This window comes from Capra hircus, chromosome 17 (assembly GCF_001704415.2).
Source record: "Capra hircus breed San Clemente chromosome 17, ASM170441v1, whole genome shotgun sequence".
Lineage (NCBI taxonomy): Eukaryota > Metazoa > Chordata > Mammalia > Artiodactyla > Bovidae > Capra > Capra hircus.
The window spans coordinates 67,657,348-67,679,737 of NC_030824.1; the positions used below are offsets into that span (position 1 = coordinate 67,657,348).

The 22,390-nt window shown below is 40.4% G+C and overlaps 1 protein-coding gene across 1 annotated transcript in view; it reads right to left on the minus strand.

Moving 5' to 3' along the window:
* Window positions 1-22,390, minus strand: part of DCHS2 (dachsous cadherin-related 2) — a 349,085-nt gene that overhangs the window by 141,955 nt on the left and 184,740 nt on the right. The window contains exons 4-7 of the mRNA XM_018061397.1: window positions 13,821-14,057; window positions 8,842-9,858; window positions 6,630-6,817; window positions 3,011-3,110 (exon numbers count right to left, since the gene is read on the minus strand). Of these exons, the coding sequence (XP_017916886.1) occupies window positions 3,011-3,110; window positions 6,630-6,817; window positions 8,842-9,858; window positions 13,821-14,057 (1,542 nt within the window). The remainder of the gene's footprint in view (window positions 1-3,010; window positions 3,111-6,629; window positions 6,818-8,841; window positions 9,859-13,820; window positions 14,058-22,390) is intronic.

Consider the following 22,390-nt stretch of genomic DNA (forward strand, 5'->3'; position numbering starts at 1 on the left):
GGAAGTTCATGGTTCATAAATTGCTGAAGCCTGGCTTGGAGAATTTTGAGCATTACTTTACTAGTGTGTGAGTGAGATGAGTGCAATTGTGCAGTAGTTTGAGCATTCTTTGGCATTGCCTTCCTTTGGTATTGGAATGAAAACTGACCTTTTCCAGTCCTGTGGCCACTGCTGAGTTTTCCAAAATTGCTGGCATATTGAGTGCATACTTTCACAGCATCATCTTTCAGGATTTGAAAGAGCTCAACTGGAATTCCATCACCTCCACTAGCTTTGTTAGGATCTTCTTAAAGGTGGTTCCCAGGGCTTCCCAGGTGGTGCTAGTGGTAAAGAATCCACCTGCCAATGCAGGAGACATAAGACATGGGTTTGACCCCTGGGTTGGGAAGTTCCCCTGGGGAAGGGCATGGCAACCCACTCCAGTATTCTTGCCTGGGGAATCCCATGGAGAGAGGAGCCTGATGGGTTATAGTCCATGAGGTTGCACAGAGTCGGACACAACTGATGTGACTTAGCATGCATGCACATAGGTGGTTCCTAAGTCTTTGATATGACCTAGTCATCTTTAGCAGCCTCCTGGTATCTGGTTTAACAAAATGTTACAGACTCATCTTGAAGATTTCCTGTCTGAGACCTGGAGTCATTCCTTTCTCCAAGGACTCCTGGTTTCTTCCATGGAACACAGTATTGGGAGGTTGTATTCTGCTCATTGCTTCTGGGTCATTCATTCTTTCTAGGCCATCGTCAGTGGACAGAGAATACACATGCACACACTAAAAGATGTCCCAAGTTCATATTGATATTTCTAATTCAAATTGATTATGGTAGGGTTTTTTTCTAGTTTGTTAAATAATAGATTTGTATTCTTTGATAAAATCTTAATACTTCAACAATCCAAAAATCTCAAAGTCTGGACCAGTCATGACTCTCTTTCATTCTTTCATTCAGCTGTCAATGAATCATTATAATACAACAGACACTTTACCAGTTATAGGGGAAATAAAGGCAAATAAAAAAGCACTCCTGCCCTTAAGAAAGTCAGAGAATAGAGCAGGAAATTATGTAACATTTGCTGGTTGTGATATCTATGCTTCGATCCATTTACTTCATTCATATAGGATATAAACAAAGATATGTATATATATATGTAAACAAAGATATATATGTTCCCATTATATTGATTTTTATCATATTATTTTATCTTATATTTTGTAGTTGCTTCCATTTTGCAATTGGATGAAGTTAAAGCAAGGGTATGAATAACATAATAGATAATACCATATTTTTATATTGCTATGTCCCAAGTATCAGATTAAAGACTAATTTTTTTTTAAATCAACATTTCAAACTTTCAAAAATATATGATGACCATCCATGGAAACACTTCCAGGTTGGTAAAGTCTCAATATTTCTTCAAATTTTTTAAAGAAATGACAAAATACAAGTACAGCAGAGAACCTGTGTATACCTCCAAATTTCATTCCCCGTTTTCTTCCCTATGGACAGCCTCTGTTCTAAAGTGGAGATGTATCTCTCTAGACCATATATTCATGGACAATTTCTAGGATGGTTGTGTTTCTTTGCAAATAATGGCATCATAGAAGGATTATATTTTAACTTGCATGTGTGTGTGTGTATCTGTCTGTCTCTCTGCAGCAGGTTCATTGTCCCTGAACAATGCACTCCGTCCCCTTCCCAAGCATGAACATGGTTTGCATTTTCATTTCTTTCTGCTTTCAGGTCTTTCATCAACATTTTGCAATTTTCTACACAAAGATCTTGAACATATTTTACTGAAATTTCCCTCCCTGTGCTTTTCATCAAGATGATTCTGATTTGGAAGGGAAACATTTAATTTATGGGTCCTCTTTAAAGAGAATAGGACAATATTCCCATCCTAGAGAAGCCCCAGCAAGTGAAAAACCATGAAGCCTAAACTTTATGATCTTTGAAGCAAGCCAGACCCTACACCCTATGATTTTCTTTGTTATAGTGAATCAAACCTTTGAAATCCTGCTTAGTTTCTAAAATGCTAGTGATTTTTGTATATTGACATTGCTCCCAGAAATATTTTTATGCTACTGATTCCAATGGTTTGCCTGTAGCATATTTGGGGTTTCCATGCAGGCAATTAAATTATCCACAGGTAAGAGCAATATTGTCTCTTGCTTCCCTATGTTTGTATCAAACATGACACAGCAAAAATGCCTTTTAAGATCGTATAGAGACACAATGTCAGCTTAAGGTAGTCATTGGGTCCAATCACAGCAATGCAATGCCTGTGCATTCTCAAAGGAAAGCATGAGCAGAAGCCCGTCTCAGTAACATTCCCGCATACACATGCTTGAGTGCACACATGTGATATTTTGAGTATGATTTACTCTGACCTGAAGAATATTTAATTTTCATAGAGATTCACAGGTGCTTGGTGTTTATAATCATATGTCTTTATGGGGAAGAGTCAGTCACTTGTCATGTCTGACTCTTTGCAACCCCATGGACTAGATAGCCCACCAGGTTCCTCAGTCCATGGAATTCTCTAGGGACAAATACTGCAGTGGGCAGCCATTCCCTTCTCCAGGGGATCTTCCCAACTCAGGGATTGAACCTGGATCTCCTGCATTATAGGCAGATTCTTTACCACCTGAGACACCACGGAAACCCTGGCTTTATATGTCTTTATACTCAATATCATTTTTTTACACATTAACTATTAATAGTGCTTTCCTCAATAAAAGCTGATTTGCATTTTTAGATTATTGAACATAATTCATTTAAAATGGATGATTGGCTGATTTCTCTTTAGGACATGAAAAAAACTGTATGATTTTACATTAAACTTTCAAATTTTTTTTTAAAAAAGGTGATTCTAGAAAACAACAAAATTATTTTGTGTGCAATTTGGTGTTATTTTTAGCATTAACTGTTTTCTTCAGAAGGAGGCAGACGTTTGGTAGACAGCAGAGGAAATGCTAAAAGCTCTTAATCCTATATGAATAGTAAGTTTTACCTGAAGATACCGAATATATAACTTCTGCATTGTTTCCCTCATCAAGATCCTTTGCAAACACAGTTGTAACCAACATATTTACTGGCTGACCTTCCAGAACCTGTCATTAAGACAAATGAATGACAAATTAGTAGGTGGAACTTAAACAAGAAATATCGATGAAACTTGAAACGAAAGAACACAATGTTCCTGTTATTTTAAAACTACTTTTAAACCCACACATAATTCAAATGTCTACCATAGAAAGGTTATATGAATGTAAATCCATGAAAATAATCCATATTACACATTTAAATGTTTCATTCAATTTGAACAAATTATCTGCAGCATTTAAACTAATTTTGAGAGGAAAAAAAGGAAATAAAGTTGACTAAAAACTCTCAGATTTTTGAAGCAAGAAGCAACAGCTAGAACCAGACATGGAACAATGGACTGGTTCAAAATTGGTAAAGGTATATGTCAAGGCTGGATATTGTCACCCTACTTATTTAACTTAAATGCAGAGTACATCATGTGAAATGCCAGACTGGATGAAGCACAAACTGGAATTAAGATTGCAGGGAGAAATATCAATAACCTCAGATATGCAAATGACATCACCCTTATAGCAAAAAGTGAAGAGGAACTGAAGAGGCTTTTGATGGAGGTGAAACAGGAGAGCAAAAAAGCTGGCTTAAAACTTAGCATTCAAAAAACTAAGATCATGGCATCCGGTTCTGTCACTTCATGGCAAATAGCTGGGGAAACAATGGAAACGGGGACAGACTTTATTTTCTTGGGCTCCAAAATCACTGCAGATGGTGACTGCAGTCATGGAATTAAAAACGCTTGCTCCTTGAAAGCAAGGCTATGAGCAACCTAGACAGCACATTAAAAAACAGAGACACTACTTTGCCAATAAAGATGCATATAGTCAAAGATATGCTCCAGAATCAGTGCAGATGGTGACTGCAGCCATGAAATTAAAAGACGCTTACTCCTTGGAAGAAAAGGTATGACCAACCTAGACAGTATATTGAAAAGCAGAGACATTACTTTGCCAACTAAGGTCCGTCTAGTCAAGGCTATGGTTTTTCCAGTGGTCATGTATGGATGTGAGAGTTGGACTGTGAAGAAAGCTGAGCGCCAAAGAATTGATACTTTTAAACTGTGGTGTTGGAGAAGACTCTTGAGAGTCCCTTGGACTGCAAGGAGATCCAACCAGTCCATTCTGAAGGAGATCAGCCCTTGGATTTCTTTGGAAGGAATGATGCTAAAGCTGAAACTCCAGTACTTTGGCCACCTCATGCGAAGAGTTCACTCATTAGAAAAGACTTTGATGCTGGGAGGGATTGAGGGCAGGAAGAGAAGGGGACGACCAAGGATGAGATGGCTGGATGGCATCACAGACTCGATGGACGTGAGTCTGAGTGAACTCCGGGAGATGATGATGGACAGGGAGGCCTGGCGTGCTGTGATTCACGGGGTCACAGAGTCAGACATGACTGAGCGACTGAACTGAACTGAACTGATGGCTTTTTCAGTAGTCATGTATGGATATGAAAACTGGACCACAAAGAAGGCTGAGAGCTGAAGAACTGATGCTTTTGAACTGTGCTGTTAGAGAAGACTCTTGAGAGTCCCTTGGACTGCAAGGAGGTCAGTCCTGAATATTCATTGGAAGGACTGGTGCTGAAGTCCAATACTTTGGCCACCTGATGTGAAGAGCTGACTTATTAGAAAAGTCCCTGATGTTGGGAAAGACTGAGGGCGGGAGGAGAAGGGGATGACAGAGGACAAGATGGTTGGATGGCATCACTGACTCAGTAGGCATGAGTTTGAGTAAGCTCCGGGAGATGGTGAAGGACAGAGAAGCCTGGCGTGCTGCAGTCCATGGGGTCCCTGAGAGTCAGACACAACTGAGTGACTGAACAACAACAAAAAGGATTCTAGCTTCTTATGCATCACCTTCCTAGGGCATTTTTAAAGGTCTGAAACATGCTAAAGATAAATGTAGACTATCATTTCAGGAAAAGTATCTAATTAATTAACAGAAACTTTCCTGGGATACTGAAATACACATGTGGAACTGAACTCCTAGTTTCTGTTCTATTGCCTCATTAAGCTGTGAAATGTCGTCCTTGGCACTTCCCTGATGGCTCAGCAGGTAAAGAGTCCTCCTACAGCACAAGAGATGCGGGAGACGCGGGTTCAGTCCCGGGGTCGGGAAGACCTGCTTGATGGAGGGCATGGCAACCCACTCCAGTATTCTTGCCTGGAGAATCCCATGGGCAGAGGAGCTGGCGGGCTACGACCCACAGGGTCATAGAGAGTCAGACACGACTGAAACGGCTGAGCACACCGTACACGTCAGGCATAAAATGAAATAATATAAAATCATAAGGATGGTATCATGATGCTCCACGATGGCACAGTTTTCTTTAAATATGATTTTGGAAGATGAGCTTAAAGTTATTAACTTGCTCGATACCTTTTTTGTGTTTTTCAACATGCATATCTGAATTTGATATGCATGATATTAAGCTCAACATGCATGAGCTTAATTTGAATGTTCAATTATTTTAGAGCAATAGCTTCCAAACTTTTTATTTATATAACCCATTTATTTTAAAAGAAGTATGAGTACGTTCAAGATACATTTATCAACTATCTACATGAACTAACATGCTAATTTATTATGTACATTATAAAACATACAAAAATATGGAAATGAAAGATATCAGATCACAGAAATATAATTAGAAGTTTTCGCATTTGCTTGCAAAGATCCAATGTTACAATCTTTGGGTGCACGTCAGTCGCAAAGAGTTGGACACGACTCAGCATCTGAGCACACGTGCACCCTTCACTTTAAAGCTACAGATTGTTCTGTCTTCAACTAACCAGCTCAAAGATGTTTTTCAGTTGAGCTCTAAACAAAGGCAGGCATGAATATTACTGGAAAAAAAAAATCCATGTCTGAGCACTACTGATAATGAAGTACCATTATGTTTGCATACAACAGACACAACCACATTATCATAAAACAACTGAGTGTGTGATCCTAAATAGAACATATAAGCATTTTATTTTTTAAATTTATTAATTTTTAAATTGGAGGACAATTGCTTTACAGTATTGTGTTGGTTTCTGCCATGAATCAGCTATAGGTATATCTTTTCTTTTTTCTAATAATTATAGGTTTCACATTTAGATCTTTAATCCATTTTGAATTTATTTTTGTATATTACCATATGTGAAACAGATCACCAGTCCAGGTTCGATGCATGAGACAGGGCACTCAGGGCCGGTGCACTTGGATGACCCTGAGGGATGGAATGGGAAGGGATGTGGGAGGGGGGTTCAGGATGGGGGACACATATACACCCGTGACTGATTCATGTCAATGTATGGAAAAACCACCACTATATTGTAAAGTAATTAACCTCTAATTAAAATAAATAAATTTATTTTAAAAATAATTATAGGTTTCTATGACATGTGGACAATTCTAAACCTAAAAATGTATGCATTTCCACACCAAGATTGACTGGGTAAGTTCATGCTTTTCACCACAAGATGGTGCTCAAAACTAGTGACCAAAATTAATACAAAGGCTGCATGGCTACTTTGCACATACCTTGATGTACAGTTCCTTCCCAGCGAGGCACTGTGGGAAGTACGGCCTGTTGTCATTGATGTCAGTAACTGAGACGTGCACCAGCGTGGTGGCGCTGCGCGGAGGGGAGCCGTGGTCGCTCACCAGGACGGCCACCTGATGGTGCGCGCGCTGCTCGTGATCCAGGGCCACCCAGCTGATCAGCTCCCCTGAGGAGCACAGAGCAGCATGAGAGAAGACGCCACTCGTACCACAATTCTGGTGTTAAGAACCCCAATCCAGACCGATGCCCAGAAAGGAACATCAGATGCAAAGCTCTAAGAGCACAATTTCCAACAGCACACTCTTTAGTAACCTAGCTCCACTGCTGAAAAAATTTTCTGAAGTTTCTTCTGTCATCTTCAATTTGTCATTCTTTGTATTTCAAACTATCTACCACGAACCATTTGAACTAAAGAATGTATAGACTTATTTATTATTATCTCACAAAATATGTGTATAGTGAGCATAATGACCTCCCAAATAACTTCATGCTTTACAAACCATATTTTGCATAGTCTTGCTCAAAACTCTCTTCTAGGCTATGTCCCTTGTGTTTCATCCCACAGACTCAGGCATAAAATTGTAAATGCCTCTACATACTACCAAGGGCCATCTCCCACTGCAGAGTTCCACCAGAAATTAATTTCCTCACTGTCTATGAAAATATCAATTTGTGAGAAAGTAATCATGAAGAAACTATTACCTAACATTGCCATTTCTAAGATTTTTTTTTTGCCCTTGTCCTCCAAATGAAATGACCATGTGAAAAACAAAAAGTGAAATCAGGAACAAAAAAATTCATATCTGGATAAGTTGCTGAATTGGTGAAGCTAAAATGCAGTGTTTACATATTCCCTTACTATGTCATTTTTTTAGTGGACACCTGGTCTTCTGAATCTGGGCACTGGACTGACTGTGGGAGAGAGAAGATCATGTGGGGACCAAATGTATATTTTATTTCCAAAAAAATAAACTGCTGAGTGAAACAGAAGACCTAAGAGAACTATTCAGCACTTGGAAGTAAAGAGCAAGCAGGACCGTCCTGGCAGCAGTGCAGCTTGTGCCCTGCTGGGGGCGGCCAGCTCAGGAGGGAATGGGATCCGAGATGCAGCTTGCCATCTGGGGTAGAGCGCCATCTGCTGGAGGAAGGGGCACCTTTTCCTCACTCACACAGTGGGCACCTAGAAGGTAATTAGAATTGAATTCAAATTGGGTCCCACTACAGTCCAGTACTGAAACTCCAGTACTTTCGCCACCTCATGCGAAGACTTGACTCGTTGGAAAAGACTCTGATGCTGGGAGGGATTGGGGGCGGGAGGAGAAGGGGACGACAGAGGTTGAGATGGCTGGATGGCATCACTGACTCTATGGATGCTGAGTCTGAATGAACTCCGGGAGTTGGTGATGGACAGGGAGGCCTGGCGTGCTGTGATTCATGGGGTCGCAAAGAGTCAGACACGACTGAGCGACTGAACTGACTGACTGACTGACAGTCCATGGGTCACAGACTGAGCAACTCACACACACACACACATACACACATACATAGAGCGAAGGGCAACATGTACAAGGACCACAGCATGAATGGTGCCTCTTGGAAATGTACAAAGTGGTAACCTTCTCACTCCTTTTTAGCCCCATGACCTTGGGCATGTTATTTGAGCTATGCAGGTCTCTTTCTGCAGCTATATGGTTGCAGTATAAACACAGTTCATTTGTAGGTAGTTGCAGGAATTAAAGTCCTTGTAAATTTATATAATATAAATTTTAAAATATAATAAAATTTTTATACTTAAGACTTGAAACAAAAACCTCAGTGTAAATATTTGCCCATTTCCCATGGTTCCTTGAAAAAAAAATGAAAATGGAGAAATATATCAAATGAGTAATTTTGAAATCTTAATTAATGGATTTTTTAGTTCATCAATGACATTTATGTTTTATAAAATATTATTTGAAATATTTAAAGACATCTACAAGTGAAAAAATATGGTGGAAGAGACTAGACTTTACACAAGAGTTTATCCAGTCCAGTTCTCATTGTAGCTCTAATTCAAAAAGAGAACCATGTCATCAAGTAAAGTATTTACTAAAAACTGCAATTTTATATATTTGCACTAGTATTATAACTTAGATTTGGGTTTTGTCAATTCCAATTTTAAAGCAATAAGTGCAAGCTACAAAGTGCTACCTGTATTAGGATTCATCTTGAAGAATTTTCCATCGGACAAAAGGAAATATGACAGCTGTCCATTCTTTCCGGAGTCTCTGTCAATTGCTGTAATTTTGCCTATTACCCCTTGGGGCATAGGACTCTCCTGGACTTTCAAAAACAATACATCATGCAAGAAGGTAGGGGAATTGTCATTCTCATCCAGGACATGAACAATTACTGAAGTGCTCACATTTTGTGACAATTTGTCCTCTGGGATCCAGGCAAACACTCTAAAATTATACATTTGCGTGGATTCATAGTCAAGCTGTCGCCGCAAAAAAATCCAACCTGTGAAAGGATGGACGCCAAACGCAGCGGAATCTGTGCTGGGCTCCAACCCGTACACGAGCTGCGGGGAAGCACCCTGCGAGCCCAGTGGGCGGGCCCGGATGCGCAGGACTGGGGTCATCGGCGAGAGCGACTCACTCACTTCCACTTGATAGACCAAATGCTCAAACGTCAAAGACGGGCTTCGCTCCTGTCGCGCAATAATGACTGTCAGCACCAACAGGGACGCCCGAGAAGGAACGCCGAGGTCCCGGGCCACCAGGGTCAGAGTGCACGCCTGCGCCTGAGCGCCGGGCAGGCTCCGGTTGAGGTACACCACGCCGAGCCCCGCGTCCACCGCAAAGAGGCTCGGGCTCTGGCGCGCGATGGCGTAGCGGACGAGCCCGTTGGGCCCGCTGTCTCTGTCTTCTGCACGGGCGCGGTACAAGGCTGTGCCAGGCAGCGTGCTCTGAGACACTGTGACCTCATCGGAGGCTTTGGGAAACACCGGGGGGTTGTCATTGACATCGATGACGGTTATGTTGACCTCTGTGCTGCTGCAGGCAGGGGAGCTGCCGAGCTGTGCCTGGACGGTGAGCACAACCACCGGCTGCGCTTCGTGATCCAGAGGCTTCTGGGTTCGAATGGTGCCCAGCCATGGGTGAATGGAGAACGTGCCGTCCAGATTGCCAGAGGAGATCCTATAAAAAATTGGCTCTGAGGAATCTGAAAAGAAAAAGAGAAAAAGAAAGGACGAAATTAAAGGAGAAGGCAATCACTTTAGGCTAAAAGAACGTACCTACTAGAAACACTGAGAACTGGAAGCACTAACGTGGATCACATACATGGAGAATACTGTGCAATGTCTCACGTCTTCCTCGGCTCTCCAACGCCTGTTGTAAGTGGACACGTGGTCTCTCAAGTATCAGTAGACAAAAGTACTGTCCCGGGACAAGGAGAAAGCCACAGGTTTCACCATCTTCCTTCCCTCTTCTTGAATTAAGTAAAACAGAAAGATACTCAGAAAATAATGTGGATGCCTATATTTGAGGAAGCAAAGTCAAGTATTTCCTACTCCAAGGGATATTCCCCACCCAGGGGTCTAACCCAGGTCTCTTGTATGGAGGGAGACGCCTGCATTGCAGATGGATTCTTTACCAACGGAGCCACTAGGGAAGCCCCTTCTCTACAATAGCTACTGACAAAAGGCGAATACCATCCCCAAAAGTTAAGGAAAGAAGAGGAGATGGATTAGGTTTAGGGTTAGGGAGCAGGATGGGATTCCCTGGTGCCTCAGATAGTAAATCCATCTACAATGCAGGAGACCTGGGTTCAATCCCTGGGTCGGGAAGATCCGCTAGAGAAGGGAATGGAAACCCACTCCAGTATTCTAACCTGGAGAGTCCCATGAACAGAGCAGCCTGGTGGGCTACCTTCCAAGGGGTCTTAAAGAGTCAGACATGACTGAAGGACTAACACTTTCACTAGGGAGCAGGATAAAATCTTTGAACAAGTAATTCACTTCTAGGAATTTTTCTTGCAGAGAAACCTCTACAAGTCATATAAAGATATTTGCTTGAGTACTATTTGGACTAGCAAAAATAATTGTAAATCATTCAAATTGATAGCAAAAAGAAAATGTTTAAATAAAGCATATTTTATACATATAAGTTGAAATACTAGGCAACTTTTTTAAATGAGATAGAATGATGTCCAGTTTCTTGGAAAAAGTTTCGCAATACACAAACTGGGGAAGTAGGGGGATGGGGGGAAGGTCATCGTAGAACAGCAAATACAGTTGGATGTGTTTTCGTAAAATTTTCTTGAAGTGTGTGTGTCTGTGAAATGAGCAGTGGGTTAAAAGTACCCATTACTTTTGTGATTTGAAAAAGTAGGATAAAAATACTGTTGAAAGAACAAAGAGCAAGCCATAGATTGTATGGTCTCAATTCTTCCACGGAGAAAAGGTAAGGTTTATTCAACACTGCGTTGTTGTGTCCGACTCTTTGCTACTGCATGGACTGCAGCATACGTGGCTTCCCTGTCCTTCACCATCTCTCGGAATTTGCTCAAACTCACGTCCATCGAGTCAGTGATGTCATACAACCATCTTATCCTCTGTTGTCCACTTCTCCTGCCTTCAATCTTTCCCAGCATCAGGGTCTTTTTCAATGAGTCTGCTCTTGGCATCAGGTGACCATAGTATTGGAACTGCAGATTCAAATCAGTCCTTCCAATGAATATTCAGGATTGATTTCCTTTAGGATTGACTGGTTTGATCTCCTTGCAATCCAAGGGACTCTCAAGACCCTTCTCCAACACCACAATTCAAAAGCACCAATTCTTTGGTGATAAGCATTCTTTATGGTCTAACTCTCACATCTCTATATGACTACTGGAAAAGCCATAGCTTTGACTATACAGATCTTTGTCGGAAAAGTAATGTCTCTGCTTTCTAATATGTTGCCTGGGGTAGTCCAGAGAAGGTGATGGCATCCCACTCTAGTACTCTTGCCTGGAAAATAGCATGGACAGAGGAGCCTGGTAGGCTGCAGTCCGTGGGGTCACGAAGAGTCAGACATGACTGAGCGACTTCATTTTCACTTTTCACTTTCATGCATTGGAGAAGGAAATGGCAACCCACTCCAGTGTTCTTGCCTGGAGAATTCCAGGGACGGGGGAGCCTGGTGGGCTGCCGTCTATGGGGCCGCACAGAGTCGGACACGACTGAAGCGACTCAGCAGCAGCAGCAGCAGCGGCGTTGTCATAGCTTTTCTTCCAAGGAGCAAGAGTCTTTTAATTTCAGGGCTGCAGTCACAATCCACAGTGATTCTGGAGCCCAAGAAAATAAAATCTGTCACTGTTTCCATTGTTTCCCCATCTATTTGCCATGATGTGATGGGACTGGATACACCGTGATCTTCGTTTTTTGAATGTTGAATTTTAAACTAGTTTTTTTACTCTCCTCTTTCAACTTTACAGAGAGCCTCTTTAGTTCCTCTCTGCTTTCTGCCAAGAGTGGTATATCAACTGCTTATATGAGCTTATTAAATATCTCCCAGCAATCTTGATCAGCTTGTGCTTTAACCAGCCCCGCATTTCACATGATGTATCTGCATAGAAGTTAAATAAGTGGGGTGACAATATACAGCCTAGAAATAGTCTTTTTCCAATTTTGAACCAGTCCATTGTTCCGTGTTGCTTCTAGACCTGCATACAGATTTCTCAGGAGGCAGGTAAGATGGTCGGTATTCCCATCTGTTTTAGAATTTTCCAGTTTGCTGTGATCCATACAGTCAAGATTTTAGTGTAGTCAATGAAGAAGAAGTAGATGTTTTTCTGGAATTATCTTGCTTTTTCTATGATCCAACCATGTTGGCAATTTGATCACTGGTTCCTCTGCCTTTTCTAAATCCAGTTTGTACATGTGGAATTCTCAGTTCATGTACTGTTGAAACCTAGCTTGGAGGATTTTGAGCATTATCTTGCTAGCATGTGAAATGAGTGAAATTGTGCAGTAGTCTGAACATTCTTTGACAATGCTCTTCTTTACAATTGGAATGAAAACTGACCTTTTCCAGTTCTGTGGCCACTGCTGAGTTTTTCAAATTTGCTGGCATATTGCATGCAACACTTTCACAGCATCATCTTTTAGGATTTGAAATAGCTTGATTGGAATTCCATCACCTCCATTGTCTTTGTTCATAGTGATGCTTCCTAAGGCCCACTTGACTTTGCAGTCCAGGATGTCTGGCTCTAGGTTAGTGATCACGCCATTGTGGTTATCTGGGTCATTAAGATCTTTTTGTATAGTTGTTCTGTGTATTCTTGCCACCTCTTCTTAATAGCTTCTGCTTCTGTGAGGTCCATACCATTTCTGTCTTTTATTGAGCCCATCTTTGAATGAAAGTTTCCCTTGGTATCCCTAATTTTCTTGAAGAGGTCTCTGCTGCTGCTGCTGCTAAGTCGCTTCAGTCGTGTCCGACTCTGTGTGACCCCATAGACGGCAGCCCACCAGGCTCCATAATGTCTAGTCTTTCCCATTTTATTGTTTTCCTCTATTTCTTTGCATTGTTAACTTAGAAAGGTTTTCTTATCTTTCTTTGCTGTTCTTTGGACTCTGCATTCAGATGAGTATAGCTTTCCTTTTCTCCTTTGCCTTTCACTTCTCTTCTTTTCATAGATATTTGCAAGGCCTCTTCAGACAACCATTTTTTCTTTTTGCATTTCTTTTTCTTGTGGATGGTATTGATCACTGTCTCCTGTACAGTGTTACAAACCTCCATCCATAGTTAGTTCTTCAGGCACTCTGTCTATCAGATCTAATCCATTGAATCTATTTGTCCCTTCCACTGTATAATCGTAAGGTCATACCTGATTTAGGTATGATTTAGGATATACCTGAATGGCCTAGTTGTTTTCCCTACTTTCTTCAATTTAAGTCTGGATTTTGCAATAAGGAGTTCATGATCTGAGCCACAATCAGCTTTTGGTCTTGTTTTTACTTCCTACATAGAACTTCTCCATATTCAGCTCCAAAGAATATAATCAATCTGATTTAGGTACTGACCATCTGGTGATACCCATTGTATACAGTTGTTTCTTGTGTTGTTGGAAGAGGGGGTTTGCTATGATCAGAAAATGTTCCAATAATGGATTTCAATGTAGCATAAGACTTAAGTACTTACTCAAGGACTCTTTAGCTTTCACCGTTCCCACAGGACTATCTTCAGGTATGTCTTCATAAACAGAGAAAGTGTACCTAGGCCTTTCAAATTCAGCAGGTGCCAGAGTCGTCTGGAGAATGTGTATGGTGACTTCAGCATTAGTGACAGATGTGAGCCCACCACCGTCTCGAGCACAGACCATCAGCAGAAGTGTGGTGGATTCCAAATGACTAAGAGTTGATGTTAAGTAAATAATCCCTGATAGGAGAAAGAGAGAATAAAAAGGCAGATAACATGCAATAAATAGGTATGAGAAACATTACACTGACCTGCTAATGCTACTATGATGGTTGCTATTTGAGTGGGCCACAGTATGCTCAGTATTTGGTAAAACATTATGCTGTGAGTGTCTGTGAGGGTATTTTTGGATGTGACTGAGTCGAGCAGATTGGCCTCCCTGCTGTGCACGGGCCTCCAGTCACATGAAGGTCTGACTAGAACAAAAGGGCTGGTCCTCCCCCAAATAGAGGAGATCCCTCTTGCCTGACTACCTTCAGCTTGACACAGTGGCTGTTTTCCTTTCCTTTTGAATTGAACCTAGACATCTTGGCTCTTCCTGGGTCTTGAGACTGCCAGCCTTGGCCTCGAGCTGCACTGTGGGTTCAGCGGGTCTTGAGTTTATCAACTCACCTGCAGATCTGGGGGCCTGTTAATCTGTTAATCTCCATAATCACAGGCCCAATTCCTTCAAAAAATTCCTTCAATAAATACACACACACACACACACACACACACATATATACACATCTTCATATTTATATATGTCCTATTGGCTCCATGTCTCTGGAGAACCCTAGTACATCCACTTTTCAATCAAAGAACTTGAGAATATTTGCAAAATGATGGTCCAAATTCCACCAAGTAAGAAATATTTCCTAGAGCTTAAACTTTAAGTCATCTTGGAAATATATCAGTTAACCAGGAAAAACATAAACTGTTGCCTTCATGAGTCCTTACTATCATATCAGCAGCCCGGGATGAGGGACAAGCAGAGTATATCTCATAACCTGGTGTAGTCTAGGCTAATGCCAGATTGTTGGGTGATCACCATCTGCCCAGGCACCAGACCTTAAAGCCGCAGATGAAGCTGAAGTCTTATCTTCTGGGGTATCTGCCTTAGCAAGACCAGAGGGCAGCTCTTTTTCAGGGAACTCCATTCTCTTTGTTAGTGAGATAATAAAATATTAATGGCTGGGGGTAAGAAAACCTCAAGGAACATTAAAACTGTTAGGTAGGAAGTTAGGCATGAGCAACGAGGGGTTGCCTGGCTGAAAGGAATGCAAGCTTATCTCTAAAACCCATCTCAGACATACCCAAGAGAGCTCACAGATATGCTACAAAAATAACCACAGAGACATTTCCAACTCCTGCACATACACTCTAGACACACAGTGAATACAAACTTAGCACAGGGGCTTTTCCAAGTAACCTTAGGCAACTAAGGGCCCACTAAGGGTTCACAAATATTCTACAGCTGATTATAACAATAGACTGAATTATGGGAAGATATAAACAACACAGCCTGCTGTTATATAACTTGCAATTGTCAATTGGCTTTGAGCGTATGCCCATCTGCATTCCCTTTCATTGACTGGTAGTGGGTACAAGCCGTATTTTGCACAAAGCATAACCCAAAGGAGGAAACGTGAAGTTTAAAAAAGGGGAAGCTAACAGGGAAAAAGAAGACTCCTTTGAGGTCAGCCTGTTCCCATATCTTGGGAATGTCTGTCTAACAAAAGATTTATCTGCTTGAGGTGAACTGAGCTATAACTTGTCTGTTGTTTTAAACCCTTTAGACTGCCGTTCCAAATCTTTGCTGCAATGAGGCAAGAATCAAAGAAGAAAAACAAACTGACCTGACAAAACCATAAGGATAATTTAGGCTTATACGCAGAGTGCTTGTCAGAGAAGAAGGTGTAAATGGTTAAGCTGAGGAGAGATCCAGTAATGCTGAGAAAACCAATCATTTATTACTGCCAGTACCACCTACTGGTGCGTTAGTGTGGAAACACGAAAATAGGTCGAGCATAACCAGTTTAAGAAATGAAAATGTTAGTTGTATTTAACAAAAAAAGAAACACACACATAAAATGTTAGCATTTACATATAAATAAATGTGGCTGAACCATATGGAGTCTATCACAACACAACTGGCTTTAAGCATTAGTTAAGTGAAGGCCTGACTACTGTACTGCAGTTTTGCCAGTTTATGAGAAGCTGGCAAAAATATCAGAAATGTTTGTTTTCTAGGCATTAAAAGAAACGGACACCCATTTAATTTCTTTCTTTTTTAAAATCAAATCTGCCCTGTTATAATTCCAATTCCTCATTCCGATGTTCATTAGAAATTTAGTGAATTTGTCTTATTTCTCCTTGGCAAACACATCATCAATAACCAAAGCTAAATATCTCCTCAGACCTGTGCCAGGCACAGCATCTCCATTTTCTTATCTAACGTGATTGTATGTCATTTCGCTTGCAGTTCCTTTCTCCTGAACATTGTCCCAGTTGATCTGGGAACACATGGTTCCAGATGCAATCTGACTATAACAAAGAAGAGCAGAAACATTTTTTACTGGAATACCTATAAACTAGTAATGTAACCGACATTATCACACCCACATTTGCAGTCATGTTAAAATTGGGGTTCATACTGATTTGCTGGTCCACCAAAACACTCAATATTTCTGTTATTAATTAGCATCAAACTTTCTTTCTTAAAAAAGTCTATCCTTGATTAAAAAATAAAACTCAAATAATGCAAAAGTATCTGTTTACAGAAGAAAATGAAAAATCTCTCTAACCCAATTATCCCCTATTTTCTGGATATATAGTCTCCTAGAATTAACTCAATTTTAATTATTGGACATTTAAAGGCTTTTATTTTCCACACAGATGGTGTCATTTCCATTACGGCAATTAAAAGATTAATGCCTGCCTCAAGTAGGCCACAAGCTGGTCTACCTGCTTTCAGACTGACTCCTCCATATTATTTTCCATATTGGTATTAGAATAGTCTTCCTAAAATCCAAATCTTTACTTATCAGTGCTTCTCCCAGTTTTCAGGGAAAGTTTAAGTGCCTTATTGTGATAACCAAGCTGCTCAATTAGTACTTTTCCATCTCTGTGGCTCTGTCTCACCACTCATTGTACAGGACCTCGCTCTTGGCACAGAGAACTATATCTAATTTCCAGAATAGATCTTGTTCTTTTCTATTTGGATTGCTGCGTCCCCTCCCTGGAATAACTTCTTCATTTTCTCTGGCAATGATTTCTACTCATATTTTAAAGCACAGCTCTAGGTTCCCCTGGCACAGGGGATCTTCTTCTACGTCCCACCCTGCTTCAGAGACCGCTCCTCCAGGACCCCGCAGTGGCCTGAGTACATGTACCCATAACACACGTGCCACATTGTACTTAACTTTTCTTTAATTGGAGGATAGTTTCTCTACAATGCTGCATTGGTTTCGGCCATACAACTGTCATAACTATACATTAATATATATCCCTTCCCTCTTGAGCCTCCCTGCCATGCACCCCTATCCCACCACTCTAGGCCGTCATGGAGCACCAGGCTGAGCTCCCTGTGCTATACAGCTGCTTCGCATTAGCTATCTGCTTTACACATGGTAGTGTATATAATTACCTTACACTTTAATTAACGGTATTTGTCTTTCTTATCATTCATTCACTTATTCGTTATTTCACTTATTCATTACTTACTTGCGGTTTCAAAATCAAAAGACAACATTTTGAAAATACATAAAAAACAATTTAATATACATACTAATGCAGAGATCTATAACTAAGATGAAAAGATACAAATAAACCAAAAGTTAAGGTGAATAAGGGCAGATAATTCTTATAAAAAAGAATAAAACGTAAATAAATATGATAATGCTCAAACTCACTAAAAATAACAGAAATACAAAATTAAAAACAACTACCTCCTATTTTCACCTCTAATGTTGGCTAAAACTTTTAGGTAATATTTTGCCAGATTAACAAAGGATGTGGTATCAACATACACTTTCCAAAAGACACTTTGGCAATATTTACCTAACAGTAAATTGTTCTTATTCAAAACTTAGAAATCTACCCTGTACGTACATAAGGGCTCTGAAATAGGAAGTCCTTTGCAATATTGCAAATGGCTTTAATATCCCTCAAGAAAATAATAAATGTTTAAGTCTATTGTCGTATATTAATACAATATAGTAAGGATATTCCATAGCACCCAAAGTTAATAAAGAAAAGATACATGTTTTCATTTAAGATTTTACATGCTACTGGTGTTGCTTAGTTGCTTGGTCATGTCCAGCTCTTTCATGCCCCATGAACTGTAGCCCACCAGGCTCCTCTGTCCATGGCAGTTTCTAGGCAAGAATACTGGAGTGGGTTGCCATTTCCTTCTCCATTACATGTATATTTTATATAAAAAATGAGTTGTAAAAATGAATCTATATATAATTCAGTATGTTTAAAAAAATTAGTAGTCAACATTTAAACAATGTATAAATAAACAGTGTATTTCTACTGTAAAAAATTCAGGAAGTATTAAATAAGGATGTTAGATTACAGAATAATATGTAAACTATAATCATAAACACTAGCATATACTTTGCATGCACACACACATGCAAAGAAATGTGCACACTGGGAAATATGGAAAGATCTGAACAACTATACAGAGAGCCCATCTATATGGGTTGAGATTACAGGACAACTCACTTTATACTTCTTACGTTACTATAGTTTTAAAGAGCATATGTAAAAAAAAAATAATAAAGAGCATGTGTGCTATGGACTGAATTGTATCCATCTTCAATATGTTGAAGGTCTAACCCCCAGCATAGCCATATTTGGAGCAAAGAAGTAATTAAGGTTAAATGAGGTCATCAGGGTGGATTCCTGATCCTACGGGATTAGTGTCCTTATAGGAGAAGATGCCAGAGAGCTCTCTCTCTCTCCATTGTGTGAGAACACAAGAGCCCTCAACAGGAGCTAAACCAGCCAGGAACTTGGTCTCAGACTCCCAGTCTCTAGAACTGTGAGAAATTAACTGGCTGTTGTTTAAAACAGCCAGTCTGTGGTGTTTTGTTACAGTGGCCCAAGCTAGGGTTTCTCTGGCTGCTCAGACAGTAAAGAATCTGCCTGCAATGCAGGAGACCAGGTTTGATGCCTGGGTCAGGAAGGTCCCCTGGAGGAAATGGCAACCCACTCCAGGATTCTTGCCATGGAAATTCCATGGATGGAGGAGCCTGGTGGGCTACCTTTCCTGGAGTCACAAAGAGTCAGACACGACTGAGTGACTAACACTGACTGATCCCAAGCTAAGGCAATTAAGTTTGTAAGTAGACATTTTATATGTGTGTGTATATATAAGATGCTCATAAAAATATGTGTTTATTACAAAATATTATTCTACCTCTCTTTAGAGCTTGTATACTTGCATACCATAATGAAGCTTTACACTGGTCATTAAAACATGCATTTTAAAATAACTGTGCAAAAGTCTTTTCAAAAATAGGATTCTTATTCTGTAAAATGCTTCAAGGATGTACAAGAATGGAAACATCAGAACTAGCAAATGAAGACATTTAGGAGAGCTGTATTCAATTAAATGAATCCTTGAGGTGGAGATAAACATGCTCTGTAGAAATTACCTATATAAAAGTGTTTGAACATGTGATTCCCAGATACAAACAGAAATAATGTTACCAATGCCCAAATTACCAGCAAAATGTGTCCCAACAACATATGGTAAATCGGGAAATGTAATAAAATAAATATCTGTACTATATTTACTCTCTTAGTTGAAAGCATTATCTCTGGCGAGAGTAATCTAGTGTTCAATGGGCCTCATCTCCAAATTCTGAAACTGGTGTTTTAAATCAAGATAATTTGCTAATGAGATTTGGTAGTCTCAAAGGTTTGACAATGGGGACCAAAAAGAACACATAAGTTGTCTGTGGTTTTTATTAGTCTATGCTTCATGCCACACAGAATGGTATTCCATGCAGCAAGATTAATTTTCTAGCTTTCTAACAAAATTTCACTGATAAATGTCCATCTAATTTGTTATATTACAGATCAACAAATGTGAAGGAAAGGAAAAGAGAAGAGAAAAGGAGACACTGCGGCAAATACAGACAGCTGGACAAATATAACTTTGTCAAGAACCTTCACACTTCAGAAATACACGCTCACTGATCAACAGCTGAATGCCAGTGCTAAATGCTGTGCAGCTAAGGCACTGCACGGTGTTAGCTCTTACGATGAGGGCTTGGCTCGCATGCCTGCTACGTCGCTTCAGTCATGTCCAATGCTTTGCACCCTGTGGACTATGGGATTCTCTATGGGATTCTCAGGGAAGAAACACAACTGGAGTGGGCTGCCATCTACTACTCTGGGGGTCTTCCCTATTGAGGTATCAAACCCACATCTCATACACCTGCCGCATTGGTAGGCAGGCGCCTCACATATAGCAGTCATTCACAGACATGAACTCACTGGTGGGCAGTGGCAGGAGACCCCCTTCCCAAAGGGAAGGGCCTTGTTGAGAAAACATTTTTCAAGCCTTTTAAAACAAATAACACTGTATAAGAGCCTGACCATACAAGGTAAATATTCCTAGTTTTAGTTTTTCAAAAGGTTTTTAAAAGAAAATGCCCATTATCTTACTACTTCAGGTGTCATTTCACAGACATCTCAGAAGTATGTCCTTTGTTCGAGTGTCTGCATTAAGATGGTTTACATTCACATATACGCATATACTTATATATGTGTGTATACATAGATACATACATGTCTATACATACTTATACATACTTGTATTGTGTACATATATACATAATTATATATATGTCTATATATAAAATATATAAGTATTAATCTACCTGAAACTCCTCTGCAATGATGGGATGGTCAGTTTTACATATCAGGAAATCTTTTCAACAATACCAAGTGCCAAGTACTGTCTCCATACTATCACAAATTGCACTGACTTCCGTGAATGCCCACAGATTAGTCACCTAAATCTATCATGGATTTATCCCCTTCATCTATAAATTAGGATGATGATAATCACCCAGCAATCTCAGACACAATTAGTTACTCTCTGAAAATGTCCAATTCTTGTATTAACTACTTTAAAAATCCCCAAATTTTAGGATTTCTAAGATTTTTCAAAAACTTTTATTAAACAAAAGCATGATACTTCATTAAGAACAACCACTCAAAAGGCAACACAACTGATAAATACACTTGTCTAGATGTTCAGGACAAAACAGTGTGACAGAAAGCCCTGAGGGCCACTGGGTCATGTATTAGTAGGTATGCCTGCTTATCTTCATATCTTCTTTTGTGTATTTAAATAGATGACAGGTACTTGTGTCAGTCAGGAACCAATCAGGGAAACAGAAACCACACTGAGAATATTAGAGACGATGCAATGAAAAGAACCAAAGACACCTGTGTGGTGAACGTGGAAGTCGTTCAGTCATGTCCGACTGTTTGCAACCCCACGGACTATAGCCCGCCAGGCTCCTCTATCCATGGGATTCTCCAGGCAAGAATACTGGAGTGGGTTGCCATTCCCTTCTCCAGGGGATCTTCCCCATCCAGGGATCGAACCTGGGTCCCTTGCACTGCAGGCAGATTCTTTACCATCTGAGCCACCAGGCAAGCCTGACCACACATGTATGAGAAGCGAAACCCGTAAGAAGTGGAGAATGAGCAGCGCTGCATGGAGCAGTGGGCTTCTCCGGGGCTGCAAGGACAGAGAGGAAGAGGCAGTGGTACTAGCTCTACCTCAAGGGAGAGGAAGGGCTCTGGGGTGGTGCTGCTCGGATGGTACCCAGTGCCCAGGGCAACTCCTTGCAGCTGATATCCAAATGCCTGAGAGAGTGACTCATGGCTGGTGTTCAAAACTTCAAGGGCAAGGCCAGCAGGCACTTAGATTGCCTTTGAGAAGTCACAGTGAGGATAGTACTAACCACCCCAGGGCACACTGCAAGGTCAGTGCAACTGCTGGGCACTTCTGAAGGGAATGTATTCTCATATATGGGAAAAGGAGACACTGATAATTACATACATAAGTGACATTTTTTAATAAGGAGAGACAAAGATAAAATCTTACAGCAGCAACAAGAGAAGAAAAACTGAGAACCCATAATGGAATAATTCTTTGACTTCTCAATGGCAATGACAGAGGTCAAAGGATAAAGCAATATTGTGAAATTTATGGAAGAAAACAATTGCCTATTCAAAATTTTCTACTCAGATAAGCTATTTTAAAGTATGAATACTGGATCAGTCAGAATTCTTCAGAGAAACAAAAGCAAATAGTGGAAATGATAGAGAGACAGCGATGTGGGAGAGACGATAGGGAATGAGGGGAAGAAGGAATACATGTAGAGAGACTAGAGACATTTAAGGAACTAGCTCATGTAGGGGTTGGCAAATCTGGAATTCAGGGCTGGCCAGCAGGTTAGAAATTCTTGCAGGAGTCGATGTCACAGTCTTGAGTC